Here is a 27,826-nt window from a genome sequence, read left to right as displayed (position 1 = left end):
TATATAATAATTGAACCAATGAAGATGTAAAAGTCTGAATGATGAATTTTATTTACAGTACATATTGTTCACAAAATCATACTACAATGATGATCTTACATCTAAATATGAAATGATTGCGTTTTATTTACTGACAAATTAAAGTAAAATAATCTGCTAAATCTTCCAATATTTTGAAGTACAAATTGTGCTATTAAATAGGCTTTCATTCAAAAAAGTTCCTTCATTATCTATCAAGTAGTAGAAATTACGATGTTGAATTTTCAGTGGCAAGTAAGATTTTGCTTCCTTTTGTGCACAAGAAGCTTGCACCTAAACCATAATGATTAACATCAATAAGAAAGTGATATTGTTTACTTAAAAATAAGCAATTAAAATACAATTGAGATTTGTAAAGTAATAAATAAAACATTATGTAAAATGAATCAAAGTTACTGATTCAGTAATTGATTTGTATTTCTAAATCAGATGTAAATTAAATAAATCTTTTTATAAAGTATTCCTTACCTGCTCTACTGGAACTGTAAAATATATTTGATTTTTAAATAAATGACTAGTGACTATAGTCACATCTTTGCCACCTTTGTGTAAAATAATATATTTTATAAATCGTTGAATTGAAAAATGTAGTACTAAACATATAAGTGGTCCTAGATATAAAAATACAGAAATAAGAAAGGTATTTTTAATATACATATGTATTATAATTAAGGATATATTTCCATATTAAGAGTTATAAAAAAGAATTTTAATATAATTTAGCTAATACCTGATAATATAATACCCACATCTATAAAATATTCAAAAACATGCAGAAAGCCAAATAATTCACCATTAGAAGTTACTTTTATTTTTAAGGTACTAATTAACAATTGCAAACAAAAATTGTATAATTACCTGACAGTAATCCATAAAAAAAAAATATTGAGTTGAGTTCAATAGAACGTAAATATTCTTTCCAAGATTTAGTTTTTGACCACTCTGATATTATTTTTGGACTGTACGAATAGTATGCTATTGTTGCAGAGCAAAATATCCCTCCAATTAAAAAAATTCTTACTCCTTGCAAATAACCATTGTTTTCATGTTTATACAATAAAACATTATTTTGTACATTTGTATTCACAGATAATGGATCTGTTTCTTGTCGAACACAGTTCCTGTAAAAAAAATTATTAGAAATATTTCCTAAACTTATAAAAAGTATCTTAAAAACAAATTTTTTGTACATGAATAGCATAAGTCAATTACTTTGTGCTTTTGATTCTAAATGCACGATTAGGCGAACAATGATATGGTCTGTAAAACACAGGCTGTTTATATTTAGCATTTTGCACTAAAGTTTGCTTCAAAAATTGTAACTGCTTAATTACACATGTGCATGTAACCATATTTTTAAAATATAAACAGTTAAACATTGTTCGAGTGTGATTATATGACCTTTTTAGATTTTTGTTTTCACTAATAGATACACTCAGTATCTCTCACAGTTTATTCTTATTTTATATTTCGGCTAATTTTTATTTCTATAATTCATGATATCAAATATTTTGTGTATTTTATTTAGATATTTTTGTGAGGTTCTAAAATTCAAGTTTAACCGATTCAGCTATAAATACCGAACGCCTACCGAAAATATTGTCCGATAACTGATAAGTGCTTTGTATATACAGGGTGTAAATAATGTATGTGGTATTATTTTAAGCGAATAATTTTAAAAGAATTATCATAAATAAAATAAATCATCATATACTGTATCTGTTAAACGCATTAGAATATTGCAAAAATTCTAAATCATACGCACAATGAAAATTAGTAAAGAAAATTTTTAATTGCTAAATTTTGAAAAAAGCAGCAAAATTCATTATTCCATACAGCGAATCGTTTATAATTTCTACATTATTGTACACACATTGTTATTCAGTACTTAACGCTACTTGTTGAATTTTTTGTTATAATTCGATTTGATAATTATTTTTCACGTGACATTTTCAATATTTTTTTTTTGTTACATTCATGCAAAATACAGATCTTTGTTCAAAGGTTTAAGCGATGTATTGAATATTACAAATTAATGGTTCATGTAAAAAATATATTTTTAATTGACTATAATAAAACATATTGCAATTTAATCTGACAGTTCCTGTTACAGTGTTAATGTGATCGTTGACGTTTGTTGCTATCACGATGTCGATGAGTTGTCAGTTGCTTTTGTTTAAATAAAGGATTCTTTAAGATGGGTGATTTCTTAGCAGCAAATAATATTTGTGGGCAGAATTTATTACGTCTGGTGTCTCGTGGGAACGCAATTATAGCAGAATTAATGAGATTAAAGGATTACGTGCCGCCAGTATTTAGGTTATCTACACCTTCAAACTTTATACATGTTTTGTCAACAAAATAAAAATCATTGTTGTAAACGTCACTACGTCTGTTTTATATGAACTTTTAAGATGTATAAAAATCTTTCATTTTACAGCTTGAATTCTAAACCAATAATACAAAAGTATGGATCAATTATAATTGATTTTGCATATTTTAAATCAGTTAGCACCTATGAACAAAAAATCGAAAATGATCCAGTAAGTAAAGAAAAATATCAAAAAATACACATTCTTTTAGTCATATAATTTTAATCTTCATAACTGACAATTATTGTTTTTATATAGGTTCTTCAAGAGACAGATGAAGAGCTACGAAATAATTTCTCTGATATTATTTCAAGATTTTACTTAGCATTCGAAAGTATACACAAATATGTCACTGATCTAAACCTTTATGTAGATGAACTAGGAGATGGAATGTACATTCATCAGTCGATAGATTCAATTATGCTCAATGAGGAAGGAAGACAATTGATGGTACTTTTATTTCATCAAACTTTTGCTTTATTATTCAAAAGAAGAAAGTCCTCTTAATATGAGTTCTTATGTTAACAGTGTGAGGCAGTGTATTTGTATGGAGTTATGTTACTTTTGGTGGATTATCATTTCGAAGGCTGTATAAGGGAGAGATTACTTGTATCTTATTACCGATATAATGCTCAACGTTCATCTTCTACGAGAGTTGATGACATATGTATGTTACTTCGTTCAACTGGATTTTCTAAAACATCTAATAAACGCCCTGCAAATTATCCTGAGGAATACTTTAAGTGGGGTTTCTAAAACTGTTTGATTCTGCGATGCTTTGAACAACATTTCTTATACAACAGTTTCATTTTACAGGAGAGTGCCAGTAAGTGACTCTTTGATAGAACATATTATTGGACGTTTACGTTCGGATGAAATATACAATCAAAGTCTTGCTTATCCACACCCAGAACATCGCAGTACTGCTCTTTCCACTCAAGCATCTATGTTGGTTATAATTTTATCATTTAAGCCAACCATGTTACATACACATACAGCTATCATGAGAGAAATAGTAGATAGATTTTTCCCTGATAATTGGGTAATCAGTATTTACATGGGGATAGTAATAAATTTATGTGACTGGTGGTCACCATATAAAGCTGCAAAAACAGCTCTTAATAACACACTTGTATCATCAAATGTAAAAATAATCGCGCAAAAGTATGGTCAAAAGTTAAAGGTAAATATATTCTTAAATAATTTTAAATTCGTCACAATATATGTATTATTTATTATATCATAAACGTATTGCAGAAATTAATATCCGAAACGGAAGTACAATCAGCAGTTACTTTGGATGAAAGTACGATAGAAACATTGGTAAAGTTAGTGAAAGAATGTAATATAACATTGCACTGGATACTTTTACATACAGCGATGTCTACTATATCCTTAGAAGATTCAAAACGATCTCGTATGCTTAGACAATTAGTAGTGAGTGAAAGTAAATGTACAACAGCCGATTGCCTTCAGTTGTTACTAAGTACTGCTCAGATCGAACAGGATGTGAAACAGTTGTACAAAGATGTATGCATAATATTTCGTACATTATGTAGTCACGCGAAAAATTAACAAAACGTTTTATTAACTTCATTTCTAATCTTTAGTTGTTGTTTGGTAAAGAAACTAAGTGGCTTAGGGACAAAGGAATATGCGTTGAACGTATAACAGATCTTGCCCAGATATTTGGTGGCAATAAATCTCTTGATGGCATAGAAAAAAATCAGAATTTACATGCATGGTTCATGGAGATAAGTAAGCACATCGATTCATTGCAACAAGAAGATGGTAGGAAAATAGTACAACTCTTGCAGGCATTAGAAGAAGTCCAAGGTAATCTTTGGATAAAATGGAATATGAAAATTCAAATAAAATTAGTCCATAATAATTGAGTACTAAGATTTTGTTGATATTTTAGAATTCCATCAGCTGGAAAATAATTTACACATATCGCAGTATTTAGCCGATACACGTGAAATATTGCATAATATGTTGCGTACAGGAAGTATAACAGAAGACACCATGATAAGTTTGAATATAGTAACAGATTGCTGCTATGCATGGAATATAATGGAATCATTTATTGAAACAATGCAAGCTAGTATAAAAGAAAGTCCTCCCACTGTAATAAAATTAAAAGCCCTATTTTTAAAAGTAAATTTTAACATTTATACTAATTTTCTTACAACAGTTTGTAGTCTTATAAACTGTATTGCTTCCTATTATTTATTACTTAGTAGATTTACTATTTGAATACTTATATCTATCTTTGTTTTCAGATGGCTTCAGCGTTAGAAACTCCTTTATTAAGAGTGAATCAAGCGCGTAGCGCAGATTTATCATCAGTATCACAATACTACAGTAGAGAATTAGAAAAATATGCCAGACGTGTTTTACAAATAATACCAGAAACCGTATTTGGCCTACTTGCTCAGATAGTACATCTTGAAACGAATTCTTTTAAAGAAATTCCTACCAAATTGCCCAAAGATAAATTAAAAGATTATGCACAGCTAGATGACAGATTACAAGTAAATAAAACTGTTTAACTTCTCTTCTTTCACATCATTAAATAAGTTTACATTCATTACATAAAAATAATTTACTTCAGATGGCCAAATTAACATATGCAGTCTCAGTGTTTACGAAAGGAGTATTGTCTCTAAGAAGTGTTCCTTTAGGAGTGTTGAGAGTTGATTCTCATCGCCTTTTAGAAGATGGTATACGCCAAGAACTAGTAAAGAAAGTTACACTGGCCTTAGACACTGGTCTTGTTTTTGAACCAAAATCAAAAGTAAGTTTTAAATTAAATTTATCAATGGCGTAATATCATTTATTAAGAAATTATTTCGCATTAATCTTATATAATTTTAGATAACATTACTACAGAAACTTGATAATTTAGGTGCAATTATGGACGGTTACCGTAAATCGTTTCAATACATTCAAGATTATATAAATATAAACAGTTTAAAAATATGGCATGAGGAAGTGAGTTAATTTACAATGGCTTGTAATTATTTTAATGATCATTTTTAATGATCATTTTGAATTCTGTGGTTGTAGATAACATATATTATAAATAATGCAGTGGAAGAAGAATGCACAGGTTCCTCTTGGATTCCAGAAAGATCGTGGAGATATTTCCAAGAAGAAAAACATGTATCTGTATCTGATAATAGTTCTGTTACTTTCATAGGCAGACTTGCTCGTGAACTTATTCGTATTACTGACCCTAGGTAAAATAGTTTTTCAAAAAATATTTTTTATTATTTTGTCTATTTAATCAGTATTGGCACTATATTCCTTTCTATTATTTCATTATTATTTGAAATTATATATATAGATGTTTCTAGAACAACAGTATACATCGAACATTCCCTGGCCTGGTACGATCTCAAAACACAAGCAGAAGTATTAAATTACAAAATATTTTCAAAAATATTAGAGTCGATAGGTACACCTGGCTTAACAGGACTCGATAAACTTATTTCATATTATATTGTTACCGAATTGGATAATATGATACATCATATAGAAAAAAACATTCGTAATAAAACGTGGACGTCTATGCTTGATCAGTTTGAAGCAATATTAAATTCTGCAGAGTCTTCTAAAGGTATCTCTTTTTAAAATATGTATATAAAAGTACTTTTTTAAAATATATTTTGTAAAATGACATATATTCGTACATAGGGAACGCGTCAAAACTTCATAGTTCTATTAGCGCCCATACCAGTAAATTTAGTCCCCAATTGTTGGATTGGGTATTAAAAATCGGACATTATCAACTTCTTAAAAAGAAAATAGCTTACGAATTAAACACTGCTTGCAAATTTGAAGCCAAACATATGGAAGCAGCGCTTCAAACTTTAAACACGTATGTAATGAATAATATTTGAATATTAATGTCTTCTAGCTTTGTGTTAGCATATCTTCATACATTTACAGAGCTGTGTTACTCGAGCTCAGCAAAAGTGACAATAATGAGCAAAATAAGGCTGAAAAAACTGAATTACTACGCGAGCTTAGTGTGAGATTAGAATGGGCTGGAATAAGTAATCCTCATAATAACGTTTATATTAAATCGCCAAATATAAATAATTTTGCAATCATTATATTCTTCCTTACTGTCTCACAACTATCTAAATTGCAGTACTGCAAAAATATAGGTAAACGATTCACGAGTGCACAAACATTTTAATCCCTACAGTATAAATTAAATACAAATATTTTTAGGAAGTCTTTTGAGTAAAAAGCCTCAGGACCCTCTCGACGCTATATTATTCGCAATTGGAGTGCAAACTGTTTTGCGTCAGTGTACTTATTCAGTAATGACTCGCTATGTTAAATATCTTTGTACATACGTTCTTTCCTGCGCGACACCAGACAGGTATAAAGATATAAATAGAAGTTTTAAATAATATGATTGTAATTTATATTGACAACAATATTCTACCCATAGTGCAAAAACGGGAAGCGACGGAGAATTTGAAGGAACTAATGCATTACATTTCCTGGAGTTATTTATAAAATATTCTGGCATACCACGATCGCTTGTCCTTAAAGAAATCCCAATAATTATCATGGATCATTTTCAAGCGAAGACTGCTAAATAATTATGCATTTTAAGTGTAATATAAGTTTCTAAGTAAAGTCAGTTTCCATTGAAGTATGAAAAAATAAATATTCTATATTTTGTATATATATTCGCATAAAAATTTGTATTTTGTACATACATGTATTACATGCTAAATATATATCAGTTATTGTTACATATAAGAAATAAAATTCTATTATTAATATAAAATCTTATGATTCTTGAACAACTATGTATAATTTTCTATATATCTTCTAGTTTTAAAAACATTGCCTCATGAAAATTCATCTCCAAGAATATTGTTTCATAAAAGAAGTTTTTAAAAGTATTATTTTATGAAAATTGATTACAGTAAATTCTAAAATTTCCATAAATATATTTACTGTCCATGAGCAATCTTTTAGTGCTCTATAACACGTATCTATTTCTACGTAAAAGTGTCATTAAAAAACCACTTGGAACATCCCCAGTATCTGCAGTGGGAAATTACATACGCATTGGCGGCTGAACGCGCTGTTCGCCGCAATCGGCGGCGATGCGTCGCTGCTACAATGCTTTTTACAATCTCAACATTACGAATCACGCCATAACAATATTTCCAAATGGTCCAAGATCTTTACCTCAACTATGTAATTTTACAGCATGCTACAAGCTTTATTGTTTTCAGCACTATATCAAGTAAAGCGAAATAATTGACGTAGGCGTTTTCGTCGGCTAGAACGGCCGCTGCAAGGACATCGAAGACGTCAACGATCGCATCTTTTATTTATAAAATATCGAGAGAATATCAATTTAAATATTTAATAACGCATTATCAGAAAAAAAATTTAATAATTTTTTATTCTTGTTAGGGCAGCTTAGCAAAGTGACTACTGAATTAAATAATTAGAGGTGAAGAAAGTTGGCGGCTAGGACGTCGATGGGCGCCGACGTCGGCGGCCACAACGGCGGTGCTGGCGGCCTGATACAAAAGGGACCGCGATGAAATCCCAGCTCAGTTTATCTCGTCTACACGTGCAGTTCAACACTAGATTTTACTCGTAGTCCTCTGGGATTTTAGTTAAACCTTTTCACATGGAATCGTGATCGTTAAATAATATGCCTGAAGTAAAAATTCGCGCGTCACAAGTGTATATTAATTTTGAATAATATTTGAAAAAATACTAAGCTTTTGGATTGGAATCCTTGAATATCAGATGTTGCTAGGAATTTTTTTAAATAATTTTTTTTCTTGTTCGATTTGTAACTTTGTTACGTACATTTGTATGTATAATTTTCAGTTTGCTTGCCAAATATAGTAATTAATTAGAGTAGAATTTGATGCTTCACGTAATCAAACTAGGGATATCGATTTTCCTAGCTGAGTATAATTAAATCGTGATGCATCTTGTAGTAACTTCAATTATTGTAAGTAATTACATATTTATTATATATTTAGGAGTAATTTTTCGCCGACGTGGTACGTATAAATTGTTATTTAAATATGACTGTGCTGAATTCTCGATCTTATAAGAAGTTCATCGTACTCGTAATTACTATAAAACTCGATAATTTGTATAATATAGAGACGAAATTATATCAGTCTTGTTCTATTTCAATCTTGAAAATTTTAAGTTATTTAAATATCTCTGCAAGAAACGTAACAGTTATTTCGTCTCTAAAACATTTAATAAATAAGGGAAACATGTGAATATTTATAGAAGAAAATGAAGAGCTCATAACAAAGGTAGCTCTAAAATAGTCAAATTTTACAACTTTTTACATAAGAACACATTTTAGTGTAGTTTATTAAAAAGAAGATTAATTAATCAAACAAGAATGAAGGATGTTATAGTATTTTTGTTGCTCTCCTAAAGAAAAAAAAGGAATTTATAAGTCATTTTGTTGTTCATGAGCCTTTTAAATAAGAATCTTTAAATATTTTTCAAGAATCACATCGCTCTTCGTATATTTTAATGATACTTTCGTTTAATCCATTTGCTTCTTCTAAAAATATTCTAAACGAATTAAAAATATGTAGATCGTAGCGTTATAGAGGTCGCAGGATTATATTAATATATTTCTTTGTTATAGAAAACCATGCGAGCGAGTCTAATCATCGTTTTGGCTCTCGCCGTCGGAATCATCGCAGAGTCATCTAAGAATCATAATTATTCTCATTTGATAAAACATCACGCGAGACCGCGAGTAACTCGACGTTTCATACCCGAATACACGGCCATAGCATACGGTTTCGGGAAGAGACAAAGTGTCATGGATTCTCCAAAAATGAATAAACAAGAACGATATTTGTCTACGATTTTACAACATTTTCCACAAGGGTACTCACATTTCCATTAATTCGAGTATTTCGATTGATTGCTGCTTGTTATCGTTATATTTGTCGAAGAAAGACGATTATACAGGGTGTTCTAAAGCTGAAGTGATGATCCTGTATATGAAAAAATATAGAATTCAATTTTTTGATATTGTGATTCGTTTTCGAGGAAATTGATCTGAAATTTTAGTCGACTGTGCAACAAAGTAACTTTAGATGTTTGAAGGTAACAAAGAAGTAGACTGCGCATAATTTGCAAAACTATAAAAAATATGCAGAACACATATTATATTATTACTTTTGCAGAGTCAAAAATCTTAATTTAGATTCTACTTCTTTAATCGTGTTCATAAAAATGTGAATTTTTGTTCTAGGGTGTCCTGTATAAAGTAAAATTGTATAAATATTTCGTTTCTTTTACGAGATATTTTAATTTTAGGATATCCGTGGAATGGTTACTTCAACAAATGAAAACGAATCCAGTTTTCGCTGCGAAATTAACGCAATTATTGTTGGATGGTCGTGCCGATTTGATGTTGATGACGGATCGTTCTAATCCAGAAAGAACAACCTGGCTGTATTAAATCTTTTGTCGAACGATCGAGCGGTGTACACAGTTTCTAGCTATACGTATTATAGTTTAATAAATCTACGACGTTCAAATAATTGTTTTATTGTAGCTAATATATTTATTTCTCGTCTCCTCGAAATTAATTTAAAAAAAGAAACAATTGTGCATAGTACCTCCCTCCATTATCGACAAATTTGAAACTCTGTGCCACATAGATCGAATATTTATAACCTATCATACATTATATTGACGACGATAAATCGAAGCGCAATTCAAAATAAATGAAATTCTGTGCGTTGTTTAGTGCATATAAAGTGAATAATAAATATATCAAACCTATTTCGAATGAATTGATCCATATACGAAATGAGCAGCCTCAAATGTTATGAAATTTGAAAAAGAACCGTTCAACCACGAACTATGCGTAGTGATCTAACTTTAATTACCTATTTTTGTAGTTAATATTACTTTGTATATTGCAAATTTAATTAATAATTTATTCTACTCATAAGAAGGTTTTCGAGATCATGAAATTAAAATTTCAGTTCGACAATAATTCCAACTGTAGAGAATTTTAGAATAATAGTAAAGACGCTAAAAATTATTCTCATGCATATTAACCATGAGCTTTCGTAACGTTTGTGGCGGCAATTTTAAAATTTCGTGTAGTTAAAATTAATTTCATATACATTTTCTATATTTTTTATGTAGATTCTACATTTTTCGCATACTGAAATTTTTTATAAATGCATAGAGGTCCGTAGTTGAATCATTATTATGTATTTACAAATAATAGTGATCCTCGTATTAATCTCTAAAGTCGCTTCAGCGTGGCAAAATTGAAATCAGTTTCAATATAATTCCATATTTTTCATACAAATTTATTCATAAAAAAGGATTAATAAAAATTATCTAGAAAAACTATTTACAAATCGTTTACAAGTATTATTCATTCGTATAGAAGTAAAATTATCATAAAATATAATTTCAAAAGGATTTCTGGTTATTCCTAACCTATACGAACTATGGAAATTCGCCAAAATAACTAAAATCACTAGACGAGCACGTTATAGGAAACAAAAGACGCGTACATTTTCGAGGCACGGAGATCTAGGTTGTAGTTGGTCAATGGTTTAGAGCAATGAAGGGCTTTCGGTTCTTGCGTTCCACGAATTTTTCGTTTGTGCTTTGTCCTCTTTAAGGATCGATCCTGCGGTGGCCAATTAATTGGGGTGTTAGCGACGTTTTATCTTGGGGTAGAGTTAACCTGATAAAACGGAGACGGAAGCGAAATATCTAATCCGTAATATCTGGGTGACGCCGGCCGCCTTAAGCCTCGGAGCCTTGAAATCTTCAAAGGCCCACAGGCATACGCGCGACCAAGGTAAGAATCCCACGATGCATTCTCGGCAAAGTTTACAAATTATTCTGCATTTCTTCGAAACGATACATAAAATTCGGTGATACCCTCCGTTCAGAATTTTACAGGTTGATTTGCAGTATTAACCTCAATACGCCTATGAATAAACGGATTCAGTATGATTAACGTGTATCAAGATAGTATCGTGATCACTGCTCAAAGTGTTCTTAACACTTGTTTGTTGTTTTCAATTCAAGTTAATTTCTAACTTTTCCATTATTCTAGATTCAATGGAGCTTGTGATATATTCAAAATTATGCATAGTTTCTTACAAGGTATTATGTTAATGCGATAGTAAAAGCATTTGAAATGTTACCGTAAGTTATGAGTAGAAGTTAGAAGATTCAAAATTGAGTCAGAGTAATGGGTTTATAGATTTTGGCTGGATGTTTTGAAGTCAGTCTAAAGAGGTAGGGCATTATGACAAATATATTTTATGTAGAAATATAATTTACGATCGAGTGAGCTAAAACTTATTTTATTGATATTGAAGGATCTGCATTTCAGTCTGAGTTAATAAAAAAGTGGCCTAATAGTTTGTTTGTTCAAACTTTCATTAGGTTTTATTGTTTAATACTTTTTATTTAAAACTATTTATATAAGTATTTCCAATGAAATATCTTGTTTAGGTTGCAACGTCTAACCAAAAATTTTTAAATCATTTCTTAAGCTTTAAATTTATCAAACTTTTCATATTAAATATTTTTGTCAATATACATCTGTGCAAATGCTTAAATATTTATTTTCTATTCATTCTTTAGATTTGCCAACAAAAATGTGGTTAAAATCTATAATCCTATTATAATCATTCATGTATATTGGTATGTGTAATAGTACAATTATATCTTTTTTATTTTTTGACTTACGTAGCAAATACATAATACCAAACTTCGTGAAAATTAATATTATCTTAAAATCTATGAAAAAATTTTTTTTTTTATAAAACTATTTTATCTATCGTTTTTTGTATAAGTGTATTAAATTTGCTTTATAAAAAAAATTTAAAGAATATTTTAAAATTGTAAAAATAACTGCAAATATGTATTAATTACATTTGGACTAACTTTAATATTGATTTCATCATCTAGTTAATTGAGTGAATAATACACCTACATTGTTGTTTTATGAATCTCTGAGTTATTTTATGAGTTTTTTTTATGATTTTCTTTGAAAATATTATGAAAATAATATGAATTATTATTATCATCTTACCATCAGTGTTTCTTAGTAGTCTTACATAGTTCTTTTTTACATATTTTATTTATGAAAGTACATTCAATTGTACTGTTTCTATATAGTTTTACTCATACATGATGATAAGAACAATACTTTAGACTACTTTCTCCTAAATTCTTCCTATTTCCCATTTCTCTTTATTTCTCCACATGCCCAAAAGACATTCTTACAGGTTGAAAGTCCGTTCGTTATAGTTTCTAGTGCAGTACAAAACGGTTTACAGTTTATCGGTATTTCTTAGTTTGTGTTGTGTTCGAGTTGAAAGTTTAAAACGTAAACTAAAAAGTTCCGGGTAAAAAAATCCTGAAAAATAACAGTATGTATTATATATGTGAAAACAGTTCAGTTTAAGTATAAAGTATAAAAGTTGCTAATAAAAAAAAAGTTCTCGACGTGATATAAAAAGTACGTTCGACATGGTATGGATCGCGCGCGTTGTGCCTTCAAGAGCGAGTACTGCACAGGCTCTTATTGATACAGGTAAGCCCTGCGATGCTACTGATGCAGATTTTTCAGTGCTACATTCGGTTGGTATGGCTAAAACATTCACTTCTGAAGTAAGAGGAATTTAACGAGTCGTTTGAGCGATGGTCCCATTTTTTTGGCCAGACTTAATCATTCCTATTGTAAGAAAATCACTTGTTTACAGGCTAGAATAATCCATCATGTCAGACTCTGGTTCAGAAAGTTCCTCTTCTGAGGGTTATGATGGAAGAAGAAATCGAGTCCCATCTGCTGAGAATGTGGCATCGCCAAACTACTCACAGCATTCATCTATATCGGGGCATAAGTCTAGAGCAAGTTCTGTATCTTCAAGAGGAAAGTCACCTACATCAATTCTTTCCGAAAGAGATTCAAAATCTCCCAGATATGCACAAATGTCTCCAAAATCTCAGAGATCTGGAGTAGCATCTTCTAGTGAGGAAGGTTCTCCAAGATCCACACGTAGTTTATCAAAATCACCGCCCACCACACCTAAATCTTATCATTCAAGAAATAATTCACTAGATTCGCCGAGATCTGACCGCAGCTTGTCTCAGTCTCCTATACAAGATGAGAGATCGTATCCATCTACTCCTAATGATCCCAAATCTTCGCATCTGGAAGATCAAGAACCTAAACAATTCGAATTAGAAGTTAATGCACAAAGATCTGGAGACAATTCTCCTAAATCGTATTCCTATAAAAACAGTGGATCAAGGCAAAGCTCGCCAAAATCTCCGAGATCGGGACGAAGTTCAGCGAAATCGATGATGTCTGGGAGAAGTTCTCCAAAATCAGGACCAGCATCTCCTATGGACGATCAGGAATCGGACAAACATTCACCGCCACAGTCTCCACCAACTAAAAGTTCATTTAATGAATTAGACGGAGAACAAATTTCGGACGGAGACATTGAAGATGAACCTGAATCAATAGCAAAGTCGAAACCCACGCCAATGACACATGGAGAAGATTTGTCTGATGTCTCAGATCTCGAAAGTATGGATGGAGTTGATGGTACTACAGAACATGAGTCTACACTAAAAGAAAATCAACAGAACGAAGAGAAGCGGATAGTAAACAACGATGACAAAATAGAAAAGGAAGATAAAAATACTCCAGTTGGATTAACTGAAGAAAGTGAACAATTGGACTTTGAAGCCGATGGACAATGGAAAGACGAGCGTGACGAAGGTAAATATAAATCATCAAAACTGTTTCTTTAACAGAAGTATAATTAAATATGTAATTTTTAGGAGAAACGGAAGGACCGATTATCAAAGAACATAAGGATGAAAAAGACGGAAAAGACAAAGATAAAGACAAGGATAAAGTCAAGTCAAAAGATGGAGGTGAAATGAATGACAAAGAGGAAGGGGAAGAGGATGGAGAGAAAGCAGAATCTGAATTAGAAGAAGGCGAGCTCAGCGATGGTGATGATGCTCGACCAGAGGAAACAGAGCCAAGGCCTGTTTGTCGTTTTTATAACAGAGGTCAATGCACCTGGGGGGTTAGTTGTAGATTTTTGCATCCAGGTGTAACTGATAAGGGCAATTACACCATGTTTGATATGGTGAGGCCAATGGCATATCCACCACATGCATCTGCTCCACACGATTATAGACCGCATATTGATAGGCCAAATATGGTGCGACCATTACCTGGTTATGGAGCACCACCGCATACGCCAAAAGTTGAAGAGCTTCCAACAGAATCTGCATGGGAACGAGGATTGAGACATGCCAAGGAAGTATGTTCATATTTCAATAAAATTATTATTAGACTGCAAATCTTTATGAAATTTAATTTTGCAAAATAGTGTAGAATACACATAGTTTGCAAAAATGTGCAAAATATCTAAAATACGCGTTATAATATTTTTCGAGTGTCGACAAGATGTGTGTCCAGAGCCGTGTAAAATATTTCAAACAGTAAATAGTAAATAGTTTTATTCTAGATTGTATGTTTTATTTTAAATTGTAAGTTTTTAAAATAATGTTTAAAACAGTGTGTTATTTGTTTAAAATATTGAAACTTAGTTCTTAAGAAACTTCTGTTCTTACATAGATGATGCGTAAAGCGAATAAACGTAAAGAATCGGATATGGACTTCGAAGAAAAGAAGATGAACTTAAGTTTAGGGCAAGATGAATTAGACAGGGAAGCAGGATATTATGTAAGAGCCGCCAGTCCAGAAGCGCCTGTCGAGAGGTGGCAACCAAGAGAGGCACCTCGAAGAATGCCTCCACCAAGAATCACGCCAGAAAGATACATTGAAGAACCAGATCCTTACTACGCACCACCAGCAGCACCACCAGAGTATTATAGGTAATATTTCTTACCATTATTTCCCTTTTGCAAAAATTTGATTACTTTTTTCCTTACTAATTTGTCTTTATTTTACTCATTTATTTACTGTATTTTCTACAGGAGAGTACATTATAAAACAGAGTCCCGAGTTACCACTGAGTATCGAGAACGTATCGATTATCATGCTGTACCTCGTGGAACGCCTCATTCAGTTTCTCCACCACCGCATCCGAGGGAAAGGGAAAGGGAAAGGGAGCGTGAACGTGATAGAGAACGAGAATATTATGAGAAGTACGAAAAGAAGCACAAACGTGCATCAAGGGAAGTTATAGTAGAACGTATACCACCGACGAAACCTTGGCGAGAAGAGGAACCGCCACCTGTGGAAAGGGGTAGAGGAGATGAATGGGCAGATCCTTGGATGCGAAGGAAGTCTCCTAGTACTGTACGAAGGAATACATCGTCCCGACGATCAAGAAGACAGTCCTATTCTTCAGGTTCTTCGTATTCATCTACGAGGTAAGTGTTATTATAATCTTATTTTCCTTCAAAATTGCAATACTACTCAGCTATGGAGAAAGACAGTAACTACAGAAAAATGTGAAATTGAGTTTTTTGCATCTTTGGATAATTCTGAACATTTTGCATCTTGTTTTAGTAAAAGTAGCAGTAAAATAGTTTTAGTAGATATTACTTTTCTCCATAGTTGGGCAGATACGTTGATATATCAGACTATAATGTAAGAAACAAAATTCTTTCAAACATTTATATACCAGAAATTTAGAAAAGAATTTTAACTTAAAGAGAAGTGTTAAAAAAATCATATCAATCAAATCTCAAACTACTCTGATGACGATGCAATTCAAAGTCTTACTTCTAAATGCTCGTGGAAAAACGATTCATGTAAGCTAGGAGTTCATTTTCGTGTCTCTTCAATCTTTTCTTTTTCTTTTTTTTTTCTTTTTTTTTTTCCGAATATTCATTATTTAGAAAAACGTACAAGTGTACTCTATGCTTTTTTAGTTCTAGCCGTAGCTCGAGCCGCTCTAGCTACAGTTCTTACGACTCCCTATCCAGGTCCCGTTCACCATCCCCTCCCTCTAGAACTCGTGGCACTGGCAAGGGGAAAACAGTCATAACATCGCCGCCCTCGAACCCTCCAGCAGTGGCGGCAGCTGCACCTCAGCGCGGCGCCATGCTAATGAACCCACCTGCTCCCTCTCCTCGTCCACCCAAAGGCTCTATTTCTCCCACAACTGGCACGCTCCATCGACGTGCTGGTCTGAACCCACCTGCGCCGAGTCCACTGTCATCTCATCAACGCCACCATGATAAAGCGAGGGACAAAGCAGCATTAGCAGCGGCTGCGGTAGCGAAAGTTATCAAAAGTCGGTCAAGATCAAGGTAAAAAATGAGAAAAAGTATATTATAAAAACAGCACAAAGATTCAGGTTCTCGAAAATTTTTGAGTTTGGGGAGGTTTAGTGATTTATCCCTCATTATAGGTGGAAGAATTATTGTAAGATTGTAAAAGTAGCAAATCTAAAAGGTATTAAAAATGAAGAAGACAGAAAAACTGTTCAACTTTTAAATATTAGTATATTAATAATTTAAAATATTTTAGAAATATCTCTGTTATATCTTACTATACTTCTTTCATTGACAGTGGTTCAATTTACTTCCCTTATCAAATTTATTAGCTTATAAACATGAAATGTAACACAATTTGTTTTCAGGTCTTCGCATAGTAGTTCAGGGTCGGAAAGCAGCGGCAGCAGCAGTGATTCCAGCGAGTCGAGTTACTCCTCTTCTTCCAGCGAAACTCGCCGACGAAAAGGTTCCACCCCGCCTATAACGCGAAAAGACTCGAAGGGCATCGATGCTTTGAAACTCAGCGGCACGAAGCAGCAAATTAAACTCACATTAAAACCGACAAGCAATACCACGGCTGTGAAAAAGGTCGATCGATCCGCTTTGATCGCTGGGAAAAAGAGAGGATTAGAATCGCCGCCTTTGATTGACAGCAAAGCTAGCGTTGCAGCAGCTGCAGCCAAAGCAGCTAAGAAAGCAAGCTCACGGCGCGAAGAACTACTGAAACAACTTAAAGCAGTAGAAGACGCGATCGCTCGTAAGAGATCAAAAGTTTAATGATGCAGTTTCTTTTTCATCTTTGGAGGTAAATATGTACACATACGAATTTTTTCTTAGACGTATTATGTAATTAGCTACTATAGAGTTGCGTGTGATATGAGAGAAAGAAATAATAGGAACAATTTCGTTTCTAATGGAACAGATTTTTCTGGTCGCGGTATTAACAGTTTTTCTTTTTTAATTTTCTTTCTCGTCGGTATAACAAGCGCATACAACGTTGAACCAATTTCATGCTGTACAGTTTCTTCATCATTGAAGATTAGGAACTATGTGCGTTTTTTTCACATACACGCGTATATAAATACACATATATACATGCAGAAATTTCGACATTGAAGTACTTTTAAGGGTCAAAGAATCGTAGTCATCTGTAGAAATAAACATGCAAAACAGCGCCGTATTACAAGACAAATGCCAAACACGCGTAAATAAGACACACGTGTAATTTATTTATGTATGAACAAAGAAGATTTTGTTGAAATATACAAAATGTCTATAATCATCACAAATTCATCATAATGCAAGCAGTTTAGTGATATTAAACGACAATAAAATGTCGCGTCTGTACAAATATTCTAAATCTCCTCTTTTTTTATTCTGTCAACAAATTAAGTGGGTAATCTTTGCATTATTAATTTAGAATCGTTCATACAAGAAGTGAAAATATTTATAATCAGACGTTCATTAGGGTAACCGTTAATAAGAGTAATTCATTAATAATTTCGTAGTGAAACACTTTTATTTAAGAGAATAGTTCGAAGTCGAAGTAAAAAAATAAATATATATAAGTATATACATCTTATACCGTTGCTTTTTAAGACATATGCAAAGTTAAAATCATCGTAACAAGTTTTTTTAATTAGAGAAGATGAAATGAATAACTACTGTCGAATTTTGTACACTATTCTTAGAACAGTCAGCAGTAAAATAAAAAGATTTGTTGGACGAACGTAGCGATGCGAAAGATTATTAAGAAAAAAAATGTATTCTTTTATACGATTTTTATAGGATAGTGTGAATCAAAAAACGGTAGTAAAAAAGTATATAAAATCTCATGATTCCATATAACGGAACAGATACAGTGAGAATGTATTTTATATTTTTAACAAGAAATTATATTAAATATTTAAATACAAGCACTTCACCAACTCATGGAACAAACATTTTTTTGTTAACAACGGAGTTTATTAAATATAAATTATAAAACAAGTTCACAAAAGGTGTATCCATAACAATAATTATACTATACAACTATTGTTTGGTCAAGTTAACAATCCATGTAAAGGTAGAAAAAAAGAACACGTTTGTCTAATTATATCATATAGACATTTAAAATTAAATATAATCGCGATACTTACGTAATTAATGTTTAGTTAAAAATTTTATCTCGGGAGGGAAGCGATCTTTTTGATTAGATAAAACACTGATAATCTGTATAAATCCATCCCATTAAAAAATGTTTTGGGTGTATGTACAAATACCCCGAGACCATACAAACCATTTCCCAAAACCTCTTACTATTTCATTTAATAAGTTTCATAGGAAGAAGTATAAAGATGAAGTATAAGTATTGAAAAATATTTTTAGAACGGGTACAGGGAAACACTGTACTCTCGGGACACAGGCTATGTCTCCATTGAAGCAACAATGAGCAACTTTTTGTTCTCTTCCATGTTTCTTGACAAAGTCATGGCTTGTTGCTAACTTTTTCTTTAGGTTTCTATTGCCAGCAATAATCCTCTACCTAAGAGCCATTAACCCACGTCCATTTTTCCAGAATTAAGTTTTGTACATATTAAAATAATAAGGACCTGTTTTTTATTAAAATAATAAGGACCTGTTTAAGTTATGTTATAAGTAAAGGGGATTTAATAGTATAAATTACTTTAAATACTGTATTAAGAAATGAATTATCACTAGATTGTAAACCTATATGTATTTATGAGAAATTTAATTTTGGAAAATGGTATAGAATAGACATCATTTATAAAAACATACAAAAGATCTTAAGTATACGTTGTGGAACTATTTTTGGAAGATGGATAAGATCTGTATTTAAGTTCCATTTTTTTAATTGCGTTCATGAAAATGTGAATTTGCATAAGAATCTGCAGTCTAATGATAACATTTGTTTTTCTGCTCTCTTGAAAAATAACAAAAAAGGACTTAAATTTGCTCTCAGGTACAACAATGTTGCCTTGAAACCAAAACAAAATATACTTCTTCTACAACTTATGTTGCTTCAGTTTGAACAAAATATTTGTGTAAATGTTTGTTGAAAACATTTTGTCCAAAATGTTTCTTGTTCCTTCACTGAATACATAGCTTGAAATCTATGTTCCTCATGATGCATAATCAAAGAAGCCATTCAAAGACACCAGAAAATTGGACCAATCCAATTCAATAAATAAAAAAGAACTAAAAAGTATATTATAATTATTATATTCTAGAAGTAATCACTTCAGAATCCGGTGGCCTAGTAACACCGCTCACATCGATGTTATCCTGGGTCGTGCGAATCGGAAGTCCCATAAACCTATTTGTACCATTCAGAGTGCTGCGCCTAGATCTGATTGTACTGTTGTCATGTACTTTCACCTCGTTATATTTAAATAAACCGTCACCCGGAGGAGGCAGCACACCCTTAGGCGATCTGTACCACCACTGGTACGTCACGTACCACGTTAAAACAGCAGCCACCCCTCCAAGGAACTTTTCTATCATAATATGATAATAGAGCATCGTGGATATCAACATAATGTCCCAAAGCAACTGCTGCAGCGTCATGGCAACGAAAAGGCCCCTCAGATAAGGCGTCAGCGCCTTGTGTGCCTTTTTCAGGAACTCCAGATCAGGGTTCGAGAGGTTCCTAAGTGGGCCAGTGCTGGGCTCGTTTGGGGTGGTTCGCGAGTGCTCCTCTCGCATGATTAGATCCTTTATACCCTCCCATCCGACCAGCGAGGAGCCTTCCTCCGCCAGTATTAAACTGGAGTAAATAAGAATGAACGTGTGTCCTGATATATCCAAGCCGCTCCAGAATTTGCCCGACTGAAGGCACTTCGCCTTCGTCTGCAGCTGCGTGTCCCTAGTGCTGAGGCAGCGACCGTAGTTCGTCTCCACGTAATTAAAGAACTTGATCCACAACAACCACGCGACAGTGGCCAGGATCAGTCTGGCCAGGTGCTTCAGTAAAATGGTCCTGCGACCGCAGCCGATGGTGTGAGCCGTCAACGCGACCCAGGGGACGGTCACGGTCAGCAGCCAGCCCCATCCCCACTTCACGAAGTACTGGTTCAGCGCGTTGTCCGAACGCGAGAAGTAAGTCCTCGGCATTGCGACGAAGTCCGCTATCAAGGACACCACGAATATCGCGCCGCAGTAGATAGCGACCTTCAGCCTCGTGTCGAAGAGGAGAGACTTTTTGCAGACGTGGAGGAACATCGTCACCAGGATCAGGCCGATGGAGCTCGGCGCGGCGGTCGGCCGAGTTCCGCCTCGGTCCTCCTGAGACGAGTTCGGACGGAAATTCAGGCGGCTTGACCTCAGGGTGGCCGATGCCGCGCCGAACATCCCTGAGTTGCCTGTCGTCGTGTGCACGCCTCTTCGTTTCCCCGTAGCCATCGCGCGACCACTTTTGAGGTTATGTCGAGAACTTTGCTTACTGGTGGTCCGTGTACATGTTACGTAGCCGCATGACGGGCGGATCTGTGTCGCGTTGAGGTTAGTTTTCGGCTGATTTTCTTACGTTTCTTTCACATAGATGATCGTTGGGTTTAATCGACTGCTGTGTTGAACCGACCAGCTGGTTATTAGTGGTACGCCTATGGTGTGGATTATGCTCGTGGTACTCAAAATAGTAGCACTGAATGGTAGCGAACGTGAGCGTGGACTGATTTGCTCTGTCATCCAAGGGACAATCCCCACTACTGTGAGAGGCATTAATATATATTAAACTTTGAAACTTACGAATTACGAAAGCGCGACCGTAATGCCCTGATTTGCGTGTGAATGGGTTACTTCAATATGCAAAAAATTTATAGGTCACTTAAATGTGCAGGAATGCGGGAATGAGAAACAGCTGTGATGTTGGTTGTGGCTTTTGAAACTATGTCGTGAGAACTGAAATATTGTTATTGTCGGTTTCAGTTTTGATTCTATATTGGTTCCATAATTGTTATTTTTTGATTCTAGGTATATCAGTTCAAAACAGTTCTGGAGTTGATACTCGGATCAACTATACACCAATAACTATAATATCATTAGACATTATCTTTATAAATTATTTATAAGTTTACGATTTGACAATGTTTTATTGGATTGTAGTAAAAAAACATCGCCAGTAATGAGTTTAATTGCACGAGTACAATTTTTCAAATGAACAATTAAGTAGTTCGTAAATTTGAGACAAATTTATATTTTTTTATGACCTGACCGTTTCTATTTTCGATTATTTTACCTCCATTAACCGTGTAATATCTTGAAATAGTCATAAAAAAATCCTAAGTAGATTTTCTTGAAATCAATAAATGCAGAAATTTAACTATAATAACTTACTATTATTAAAACACACAAATACCTTATCTAGTTGAAATGATACTTTATTTCAAAATGAAAATATTTAATTTTACAAAGGAGACATACAAGAAATAAAGGAGGGAATTAATATTTATATTGTGGAATGATAAATTATTGATTTTGAATAACATGTGTACTTACACCCTTAATTTCTCAATTGAAAAGAATACAATAATATAAATATGACTAGAGAATTTTTATTCACTATTCAACTTTTAGGATACTGCACTCTAACATTTGTGTGCAATAGAAGCTCTATTTTTTTAAGCGAATAAGTCAATTAAAATATAGAATTAATACTTTATAATATATAATAATTTAATTAAAAAAGTTCTACATGCACCAGTAACATAAAAAATTGAACTTTCCTATTTTTTTAAGAACTTTGTTAAACATATAAAATTTGTAACACTTTCTATGATAACATGCAAATAGTTTTGCAAATTTAAGTTTTATACATATGCTTGTGATCTTTTTATATAGCTTTTACAAGGCACCCTTTTGGAGTTCATTCAAAATATGTAGACATTAACAATGACAGCTTATTATAAAAATTATTTCTTAAAAATTATTTATAAATTAATGCAGTTATGAAAATTATTGCTGCATCGCTGCTAAAGTGTTGACTAGTTCTAATAGTTTTCTGATCAGTCGCCATTAAAAATTATACTGAAATATGTTCACGAGAAAACCTCGTTTCGTTTTGCTGTTAAGATATTCACTATTTTTAATGTGTAGTGGTGAAACTCGAATTAATTGAACTACAAATGAATGTAGCTGCTAGATAAACTTGCAAAAGAATTAAACATTTGCGTGTGGTAAACTAGACATAATTGAATCTAATTTTACAACTTGCACTTTCGACGTTAGTACCATTGGTAATTCTACATCGTACGAAGACCAATACGTTATCAATTCTGGAAATTCGTCTGCGCTAACATAATCGATTTTGATTGAACTAAAACGAGCACGTGAACTCAAATTTGGTTGACAGTCTCCATTTTGACACAGCTGAGTGATATCACTTTGACTTACATTCATAACTTGTACATCTGTATAATTCACAAAAACTATCAATACTCTTTCTATTAATTTCCTCTCCGTAATCATAGATACTTTCTTTGCATGTTTAGATGTCAAATCAGTCCAGTGCCAAAATTTAATAGCAAATCCAGAAGTATATACCTTTCCGGGCATAAGTAAAAAAGTTGGCTTCGATACGAAAGAATTTGGACTAACGTAATCCCAGATTGTTACTGGCTGGTTCTCAACCATTTGTAACGTTAAATTTACGCTAGCTTTGCAAGATTCTCCGGGACACGACCCTTCATTCTCTATTGATAAATAGTGATATGGTGTAGGCTTCCAGCTATTAATTTCATCATCTAGTTTTAACGTTTCAAATATACGAAATGTTACTCTTGGTTTCGTTGCAATCTGCTTAAGTGCTTCTGACAATTTCATGGCATGAAGTATTCCTACAAAAGTCATAGTCCTAACTACACCTGTAAATAAAATAATTTGTGTTTTAAATTACATTTCTTGTAATGCTTATTATCTTATTAAAATATATTTAATACTTACTTTTCCTATTGCTGTCATAGCACATATAAGATACGTTATGGTTAGAAATGGGGTTGTATAGATAAATCATTGAGCAATTTCCAGGCGAGTATCGTCCTAAGAGATGGCCAGTCCCTCCAGATAAAATGACGAGATTAGGCATATTTTTCGTTGCTACTTCTACGCTTAAGAAATCTTCAACACCATCAGAATCAATATCTGGTAAAATAACAGGCAACTTTTCATATGTGTGAATTTTTGAACTCCAATGTATAGTGCCTGCAATTGGCTCAATACTAGCTAAGAGGCCTTGATCACCAGCTACTATGCAGTCTGGCTTTCCAGATCGATCTGTATCAACCGAAAAACAATCAATTTCAGTAGGTGATCTTTGTAAAGAAACGAGCCACAATGGTAAACCACTATTTGCTTGCATCGATATAACTCCTCCCTCTGCTGATATTTGTCCTTGCTCTTCATTTGTATCATTTCCTCTATACCGCTGCCCATGAACAAGGAATATAAGGTTAGATGGATTTCCACGAATAATAGAAATAGGACCACATAATTCTGAAAGTATTTATAGAGGTAATTAAAGAATACTTAATTAAGAAATGAATTTATTTACAAATTATCCATATAAAACTTACCTCTTCCTCGTATTATTTTATCCCAAGATATAGATGACTGAGGTTCCTCAACCGAAGGACAAACCATTGAATTATCACAAGGCAGAACATACAGGAATACAACTATCGTTACAATGCATAATAGTATAGAAGTGATCAAACAGAATCTTCGAAGAGGAGACATATCACGCCGTTTCCATAAATCATTTTGATTGTTTCCTTCGATCACCATTATAGGTATATCGTCTCTATAATATTTAAGAATATTCTGCCCATTTTTCATACGATTTGCCAATTTCTTTGTTTCATCCAATGGATAATATATCCCATTTTCATGAATCATAGTTGACTCCTATAAGTTACATTTCTCATTTAATATTATTTACCTAATTGCATTAGTAAATGGTTATATCTTGCATATGCAAATATCATAATTGCTACACCCTGTATATTACTTTTCAATTATAATATTCCATGTAACTGTAAAGAAACTAACTTTTCGCAATTTCAACCCACCGCTAGTACATCATCGCTGTGCACCTTGGAGGCTTCATTTTGATGAGTATCCAAACAATCCTCTTCATCTTCGGTGTCGGTGTTGCTTATACTTTGGGGCAAAGGTGTATAACCCTTCCCGCCATGATGATCGCTCGACATATCAAATAGTATTCGTATAAACCACCGCGAGTTTCAGAAAGTTTATATTAAGTAGATATTTACGTATATACATATATTTATTTATGTCATTATCGTAACACTCTTGACCAGTGATGCCAGAATCGTGGGACGAGGGACGAATGGCTTATCCCCACTATGCTTATCGTCGTCCCCTACTCTTTTCCTTCTGGCCGCGTGCGCTGTCTGTTCCTGTTCAATTCCAATTCCATTTCCAAAGTTCAAGCACATGACTCGCGATTGGAAAATAGTATTCAAATCCTGATGCAACAATTTTATTTTTCTGCTTGAATTAGTCGTAAACTTCGCTTTTTAATCTTTTCAGTAGAATTAAAAGTTGATAATTATTATTTTACGACAAACAGACTTTCGTGATCACCAATTAGTTCAAGTTTTGCATATAAGTCTATTCCATTATTTTAGCATCATTAGTTGGAGAGTACGAATCGTCCTAGTGATCTTTTGGACTCTGAAGAGACTCCTAGGCCTCCTAGACCACCATAACCACTGAGAAGCCACCCCTTGAACTATCCTCGCCAGTGGACTATTCAGCATTCCTGACCATTAATAAGTTTTGCTGAAATTTTAAATGAAAAGTGAGCCATCGGCATTAATATGTCGCTTATTGTGTTTAATTCATGCTTAGAGTGTCTTTAACATGTCTTCAGTGTCTCTATAAACAAGTAATATTTCTCGCTGTCGACACTTTTTCAGCTAAATATTAGCGATTCTTTATTTTTATGAATAATGTTTTCTGTCTTTTTCAGAAGCCAAACACATACATGAAATGATAAAATCCACATGAGGGATCACGACAGATGACTGTAAATTTAAACCTGCAAGAGTGCTGAACACAGTTTGTATAAGTCGCAGTGCAGCAAACAATTAGTAGATGCGAATTAAATCGCAAGTGTAATTGCACATACGCAACAGCAACTTTATTAATTCCAATCTTACTCCCATACTTCCACTTATACATATGTACATGTATCAAATTTCATACTCGTATACACAACATTACACATCACATTTGTATAAAATCCTACTGACCAATGTTGCATAAATAAAAATCACTACAAAAACAGTCATGAGCGTTCACAGATTTATTAACCTACGTTCCTGACGCATTCCTCTAGTTCCATCCGCAATTATCACCTGCTGCGATTAAAAATTTACATTTCCAGGCACGTTTTCCAAACTCCGGGAAATCTCCTTTTACATTTATTAAGATCTCGAACTACATCTTTTGCTATCATGTTCTCCTGATACTTACCTTTATTTTGACCAAAAACTCCAGCCGCATATTCACGGCAACTATTAGAGACTTGGAATACCTCTTTTACTATCATGTACTCCTGATACTTACCTTCATTTTGGCCACACGCTAAAGATACTCATATGCGGCAACCATTAGAGACTTGGAATACCTCTTTTGCTATCATGTTCTCCTGATACTTACCTTCATTTTGACCAAAAACTCCAGCCGCATATTCACGGCAACTATTAGAGACTTGGAATACCTCTTTTACTATCATGTTCTCCTGATACTTACCTTCATTTTGACCAAAAACTCCAGCCGCATATTCACGGCAACTATTAGAGACTTGGAATACCTCTTTTACTATCATGTACTCCTGATACTTACCTTCATTTTGGCCACACGCTAAAGATACTCATATGCGGCAACCATTAGAGACTTGGAATACCTCTTTTGCTATCATGTTCTCCTGATACTTACCTTCATTTTGACCAAAAACTCCAGCCGCATATTCACGGCAACTATTAGAGACTTGGAATACCTCTTTTGCTATCATGTTCTTCTGATACTTACCTTCATTTTGACCAAAAACTCCAGCCGCATATTCACGGCAACTATTAGAGACTTGGAATACCTCTTTTACTATCATGTACTCCTGATACTTACCTTCATTTTGGCCACACGCTAAAGATACTCATATGCGGCAACCATTAGAGACTTGGAATACCTCTTTTGCTATCATGTTCTCCTGATACTTACCTTCATTTTGACCAAAAACTCCAGCCGCATATTCACGGCAACTATTAGAGACTTGGAATACCTCTTTTACTATCATGTACTCCTGATACTTACCTTCATTTTGGCCACACGCTAAAGATACTCATATGCGGCAACCATTAGAGACTTGGAATACCTCTTTTGCTATCATGTTCTCCTGATACTTACCTTCATTTTGACCAAAAACTCCAGCCGCATATTCACGGCAACTATTAGAGACTTGGAATACCTCTTTTACTATCATGTTCTCCTGATACTTACCTTCATTTTGACCAAAAACTCCAGCCGCATATTCACGGCAACTATTAGAGACTTGGAATACCTCTTTTACTATCATGTACTCCTGATACTTACCTTCATTTTGGCTACACGCTAAAGATACTCATATGCGGCAACCATTAGAGACTTGGAATACCTCTTTTGCTATCATGTTCTCCTGATACTTACCTTCATTTTGACCAAAAACTCCAGCCGCATATTCACGGCAACTATTAGAGACTTGGAATACCTCTTTTGCTATCATGTTCTCCTGATACTTACCTTCATTTTGACCAAAAACTCCAGCCGCATATTCACGGCAACTATTAGAGACTTGGAATACCTCTTTTACTATCATGTTCTCCTGATACTTACCTTCATTTTGACCAAAAACTCCAGCCGCATATTCACGGCAACTATTAGAGACTTGGAATACCTCTTTTACTATCATGTATTCCTGATACTTACCTTCATTTTGGCCACACGCTAAAGATACTCATATGCGGCAACCATTAGAGACATGGAATACCTCTTTTGCTATCATGTTCTCCTGATACTTACCTTCATTTTGACCAAAAACTCCAGCCGCA

At 33.5% G+C, this 27,826-nt stretch overlaps 6 protein-coding genes and 1 long non-coding RNA gene across 11 annotated transcripts; 4 read left to right on the top strand and 3 right to left on the bottom strand.

Moving 5' to 3' along the window:
* Positions 1 to 27: 27 nt before the first annotated feature.
* LOC143187178 (transmembrane protein 223) lies at positions 28 to 1,634 on the bottom strand. Its single transcript, XM_076391238.1, has 4 exons — positions 1,252 to 1,634; positions 898 to 1,160; positions 508 to 650; positions 28 to 312 (listed from the first exon to the last, which is right to left on the bottom strand). The coding sequence occupies exons 1-4, from the start codon at positions 1,416 to 1,418 to the stop codon at positions 157 to 159; spliced, it is 729 nt and encodes a 242-aa protein (XP_076247353.1). The 5' UTR covers positions 1,419 to 1,634; the 3' UTR covers positions 28 to 156.
* Positions 1,635 to 2,007: 373 nt separating this feature from the next.
* Strump (WASH complex subunit strump) lies at positions 2,008 to 7,198 on the top strand. Of its 2 annotated transcripts, XM_076390572.1 has the most exons (18): positions 2,008 to 2,083; positions 2,153 to 2,358; positions 2,480 to 2,582; positions 2,670 to 2,861; positions 2,940 to 3,154; positions 3,228 to 3,594; positions 3,669 to 3,941; positions 4,022 to 4,247; positions 4,333 to 4,568; positions 4,694 to 4,945; positions 5,026 to 5,208; positions 5,289 to 5,405; positions 5,481 to 5,653; positions 5,771 to 6,033; positions 6,111 to 6,294; positions 6,366 to 6,586; positions 6,654 to 6,807; positions 6,880 to 7,198. In XM_076390572.1, exons 2-18 carry the CDS (start codon positions 2,237 to 2,239, stop codon positions 7,031 to 7,033), a joined length of 3,435 nt encoding a protein of 1,144 aa, XP_076246687.1. In that variant the 5' UTR covers positions 2,008 to 2,083; positions 2,153 to 2,236; the 3' UTR covers positions 7,034 to 7,198. The 2 variants fall into 2 exon arrangements, with proteins under 2 accessions (XP_076246687.1, XP_076246688.1); XM_076390573.1 differs by lacking the exons at positions 2,008 to 2,083; positions 2,153 to 2,358; positions 2,480 to 2,582; positions 2,670 to 2,861 and having other exon boundaries at positions 3,060 to 3,078.
* A 1,444-nt stretch (positions 7,199 to 8,642) lies between these two features.
* Positions 8,643 to 10,235, top strand: LOC143187014 (allatotropin). The gene is made up of 3 exons (XM_076390930.1): positions 8,643 to 8,740; positions 9,088 to 9,335; positions 9,771 to 10,235. The coding sequence occupies exons 2-3, from the start codon at positions 9,094 to 9,096 to the stop codon at positions 9,913 to 9,915; spliced, it is 387 nt and encodes a 128-aa protein (XP_076247045.1). The 5' UTR covers positions 8,643 to 8,740; positions 9,088 to 9,093; the 3' UTR covers positions 9,916 to 10,235.
* An 823-nt stretch (positions 10,236 to 11,058) lies between these two features.
* Positions 11,059 to 18,662, top strand: LOC143187376 (uncharacterized). 4 transcript variants are annotated; one of them, XM_076391549.1, is made up of 7 exons: positions 11,059 to 11,286; positions 13,208 to 14,235; positions 14,298 to 14,791; positions 15,109 to 15,368; positions 15,471 to 15,869; positions 16,374 to 16,754; positions 17,087 to 18,662. In XM_076391549.1, the coding sequence occupies exons 2-7, from the start codon at positions 13,224 to 13,226 to the stop codon at positions 17,496 to 17,498; spliced, it is 2,958 nt and encodes a 985-aa protein (XP_076247664.1). In that variant the 5' UTR covers positions 11,059 to 11,286; positions 13,208 to 13,223; the 3' UTR covers positions 17,499 to 18,662. The 4 variants fall into 4 exon arrangements, with proteins under 4 accessions (XP_076247664.1, XP_076247666.1, XP_076247665.1 ...); XM_076391550.1 differs by lacking the exon at positions 11,059 to 11,286 and adding an exon at positions 12,635 to 13,038 and having other exon boundaries at positions 16,428 to 16,754; XM_076391548.1 differs by lacking the exon at positions 11,059 to 11,286 and adding an exon at positions 12,638 to 13,038.
* Positions 18,663 to 18,811: 149 nt separating this feature from the next.
* Positions 18,812 to 21,405, bottom strand: Fitm (acyl-coenzyme A diphosphatase Fitm). The gene has a single exon (XM_076391554.1). It carries the CDS (start codon positions 21,120 to 21,122, stop codon positions 19,941 to 19,943), a length of 1,182 nt encoding a protein of 393 aa, XP_076247669.1. The 5' UTR covers positions 21,123 to 21,405; the 3' UTR covers positions 18,812 to 19,940.
* A 723-nt stretch (positions 21,406 to 22,128) lies between these two features.
* Positions 22,129 to 25,077, bottom strand: LOC143187377 (uncharacterized). The gene is made up of 4 exons (XM_076391553.1): positions 24,785 to 25,077; positions 24,290 to 24,620; positions 23,661 to 24,209; positions 22,129 to 23,581 (listed from the first exon to the last, which is right to left on the bottom strand). The coding sequence occupies exons 1-4, from the start codon at positions 24,923 to 24,925 to the stop codon at positions 22,878 to 22,880; spliced, it is 1,725 nt and encodes a 574-aa protein (XP_076247668.1). The 5' UTR covers positions 24,926 to 25,077; the 3' UTR covers positions 22,129 to 22,877.
* On the top strand, positions 24,107 to 26,021 carry LOC143187379 (uncharacterized). Its single transcript, XR_013003192.1, has 4 exons — positions 24,107 to 24,227; positions 24,317 to 24,505; positions 25,367 to 25,539; positions 25,711 to 26,021. It is a non-coding gene; the product is annotated as an uncharacterized LOC143187379 (long non-coding RNA).
* Positions 26,022 to 27,826: the final 1,805 nt, after the last annotated feature.

This window comes from Calliopsis andreniformis, unplaced genomic scaffold (genome assembly GCF_051401765.1).
Source record: "Calliopsis andreniformis isolate RMS-2024a unplaced genomic scaffold, iyCalAndr_principal scaffold0022, whole genome shotgun sequence".
NCBI classification, from domain to species: domain Eukaryota; kingdom Metazoa; phylum Arthropoda; class Insecta; order Hymenoptera; family Andrenidae; genus Calliopsis; species Calliopsis andreniformis.
This window is presented reverse-complemented; position numbering and strand designations above follow the sequence as displayed.

Coding starts and splice junctions, on each gene's coding strand:
- Fitm (XM_076391554.1), bottom strand. CDS start 21,122: ATGGCTACGGGGAAACGAAGAGGCGTGCACACGACGACAGGCAACTCA.
- LOC143187178 (XM_076391238.1), bottom strand. CDS start 1,418: ATGTTTAACTGTTTATATTTTAAAAATATGGTTACATGCACATGTGTA. Junction 1,161..1,251: donor TTTAGAATCAAAAGCACAAA/GTAATTGACTTA, acceptor TTTTTTTTACAG/GAACTGTGTTCGACAAGAAA. Junction 313..507: donor TTACAGTTCCAGTAGAGCAG/GTAAGGAATACT, acceptor ATTATGGTTTAG/GTGCAAGCTTCTTGTGCACA.
- LOC143187377 (XM_076391553.1), bottom strand. CDS start 24,925: ATGTCGAGCGATCATCATGGCGGGAAGGGTTATACACCTTTGCCCCAA. Junction 24,621..24,784: donor ACAGCGATGATGTACTAGCG/GTGGGTTGAAAT, acceptor TGTAACTTATAG/GAGTCAACTATGATTCATGA. Junction 23,582..23,660: donor CTATGACAGCAATAGGAAAA/GTAAGTATTAAA, acceptor TTTTATTTACAG/GTGTAGTTAGGACTATGACT.
- LOC143187376 (XM_076391549.1), top strand. CDS start 13,224: ATGTCAGACTCTGGTTCAGAAAGTTCCTCTTCTGAGGGTTATGATGGA. Junction 14,236..14,297: donor GAAAGACGAGCGTGACGAAG/GTAAATATAAAT, acceptor TGTAATTTTTAG/GAGAAACGGAAGGACCGATT. Junction 15,369..15,470: donor GCACCACCAGAGTATTATAG/GTAATATTTCTT, acceptor TATTTTCTACAG/GAGAGTACATTATAAAACAG.
- Strump (XM_076390572.1), top strand. CDS start 2,237: ATGGGTGATTTCTTAGCAGCAAATAATATTTGTGGGCAGAATTTATTA. Junction 4,248..4,332: donor GGCATTAGAAGAAGTCCAAG/GTAATCTTTGGA, acceptor TTGATATTTTAG/AATTCCATCAGCTGGAAAAT. Junction 4,946..5,025: donor AGCTAGATGACAGATTACAA/GTAAATAAAACT, acceptor AATTTACTTCAG/ATGGCCAAATTAACATATGC.
- LOC143187014 (XM_076390930.1), top strand. CDS start 9,094: ATGCGAGCGAGTCTAATCATCGTTTTGGCTCTCGCCGTCGGAATCATC. Junction 9,336..9,770: donor TTACAACATTTTCCACAAGG/GTACTCACATTT, acceptor TTTTAATTTTAG/GATATCCGTGGAATGGTTAC.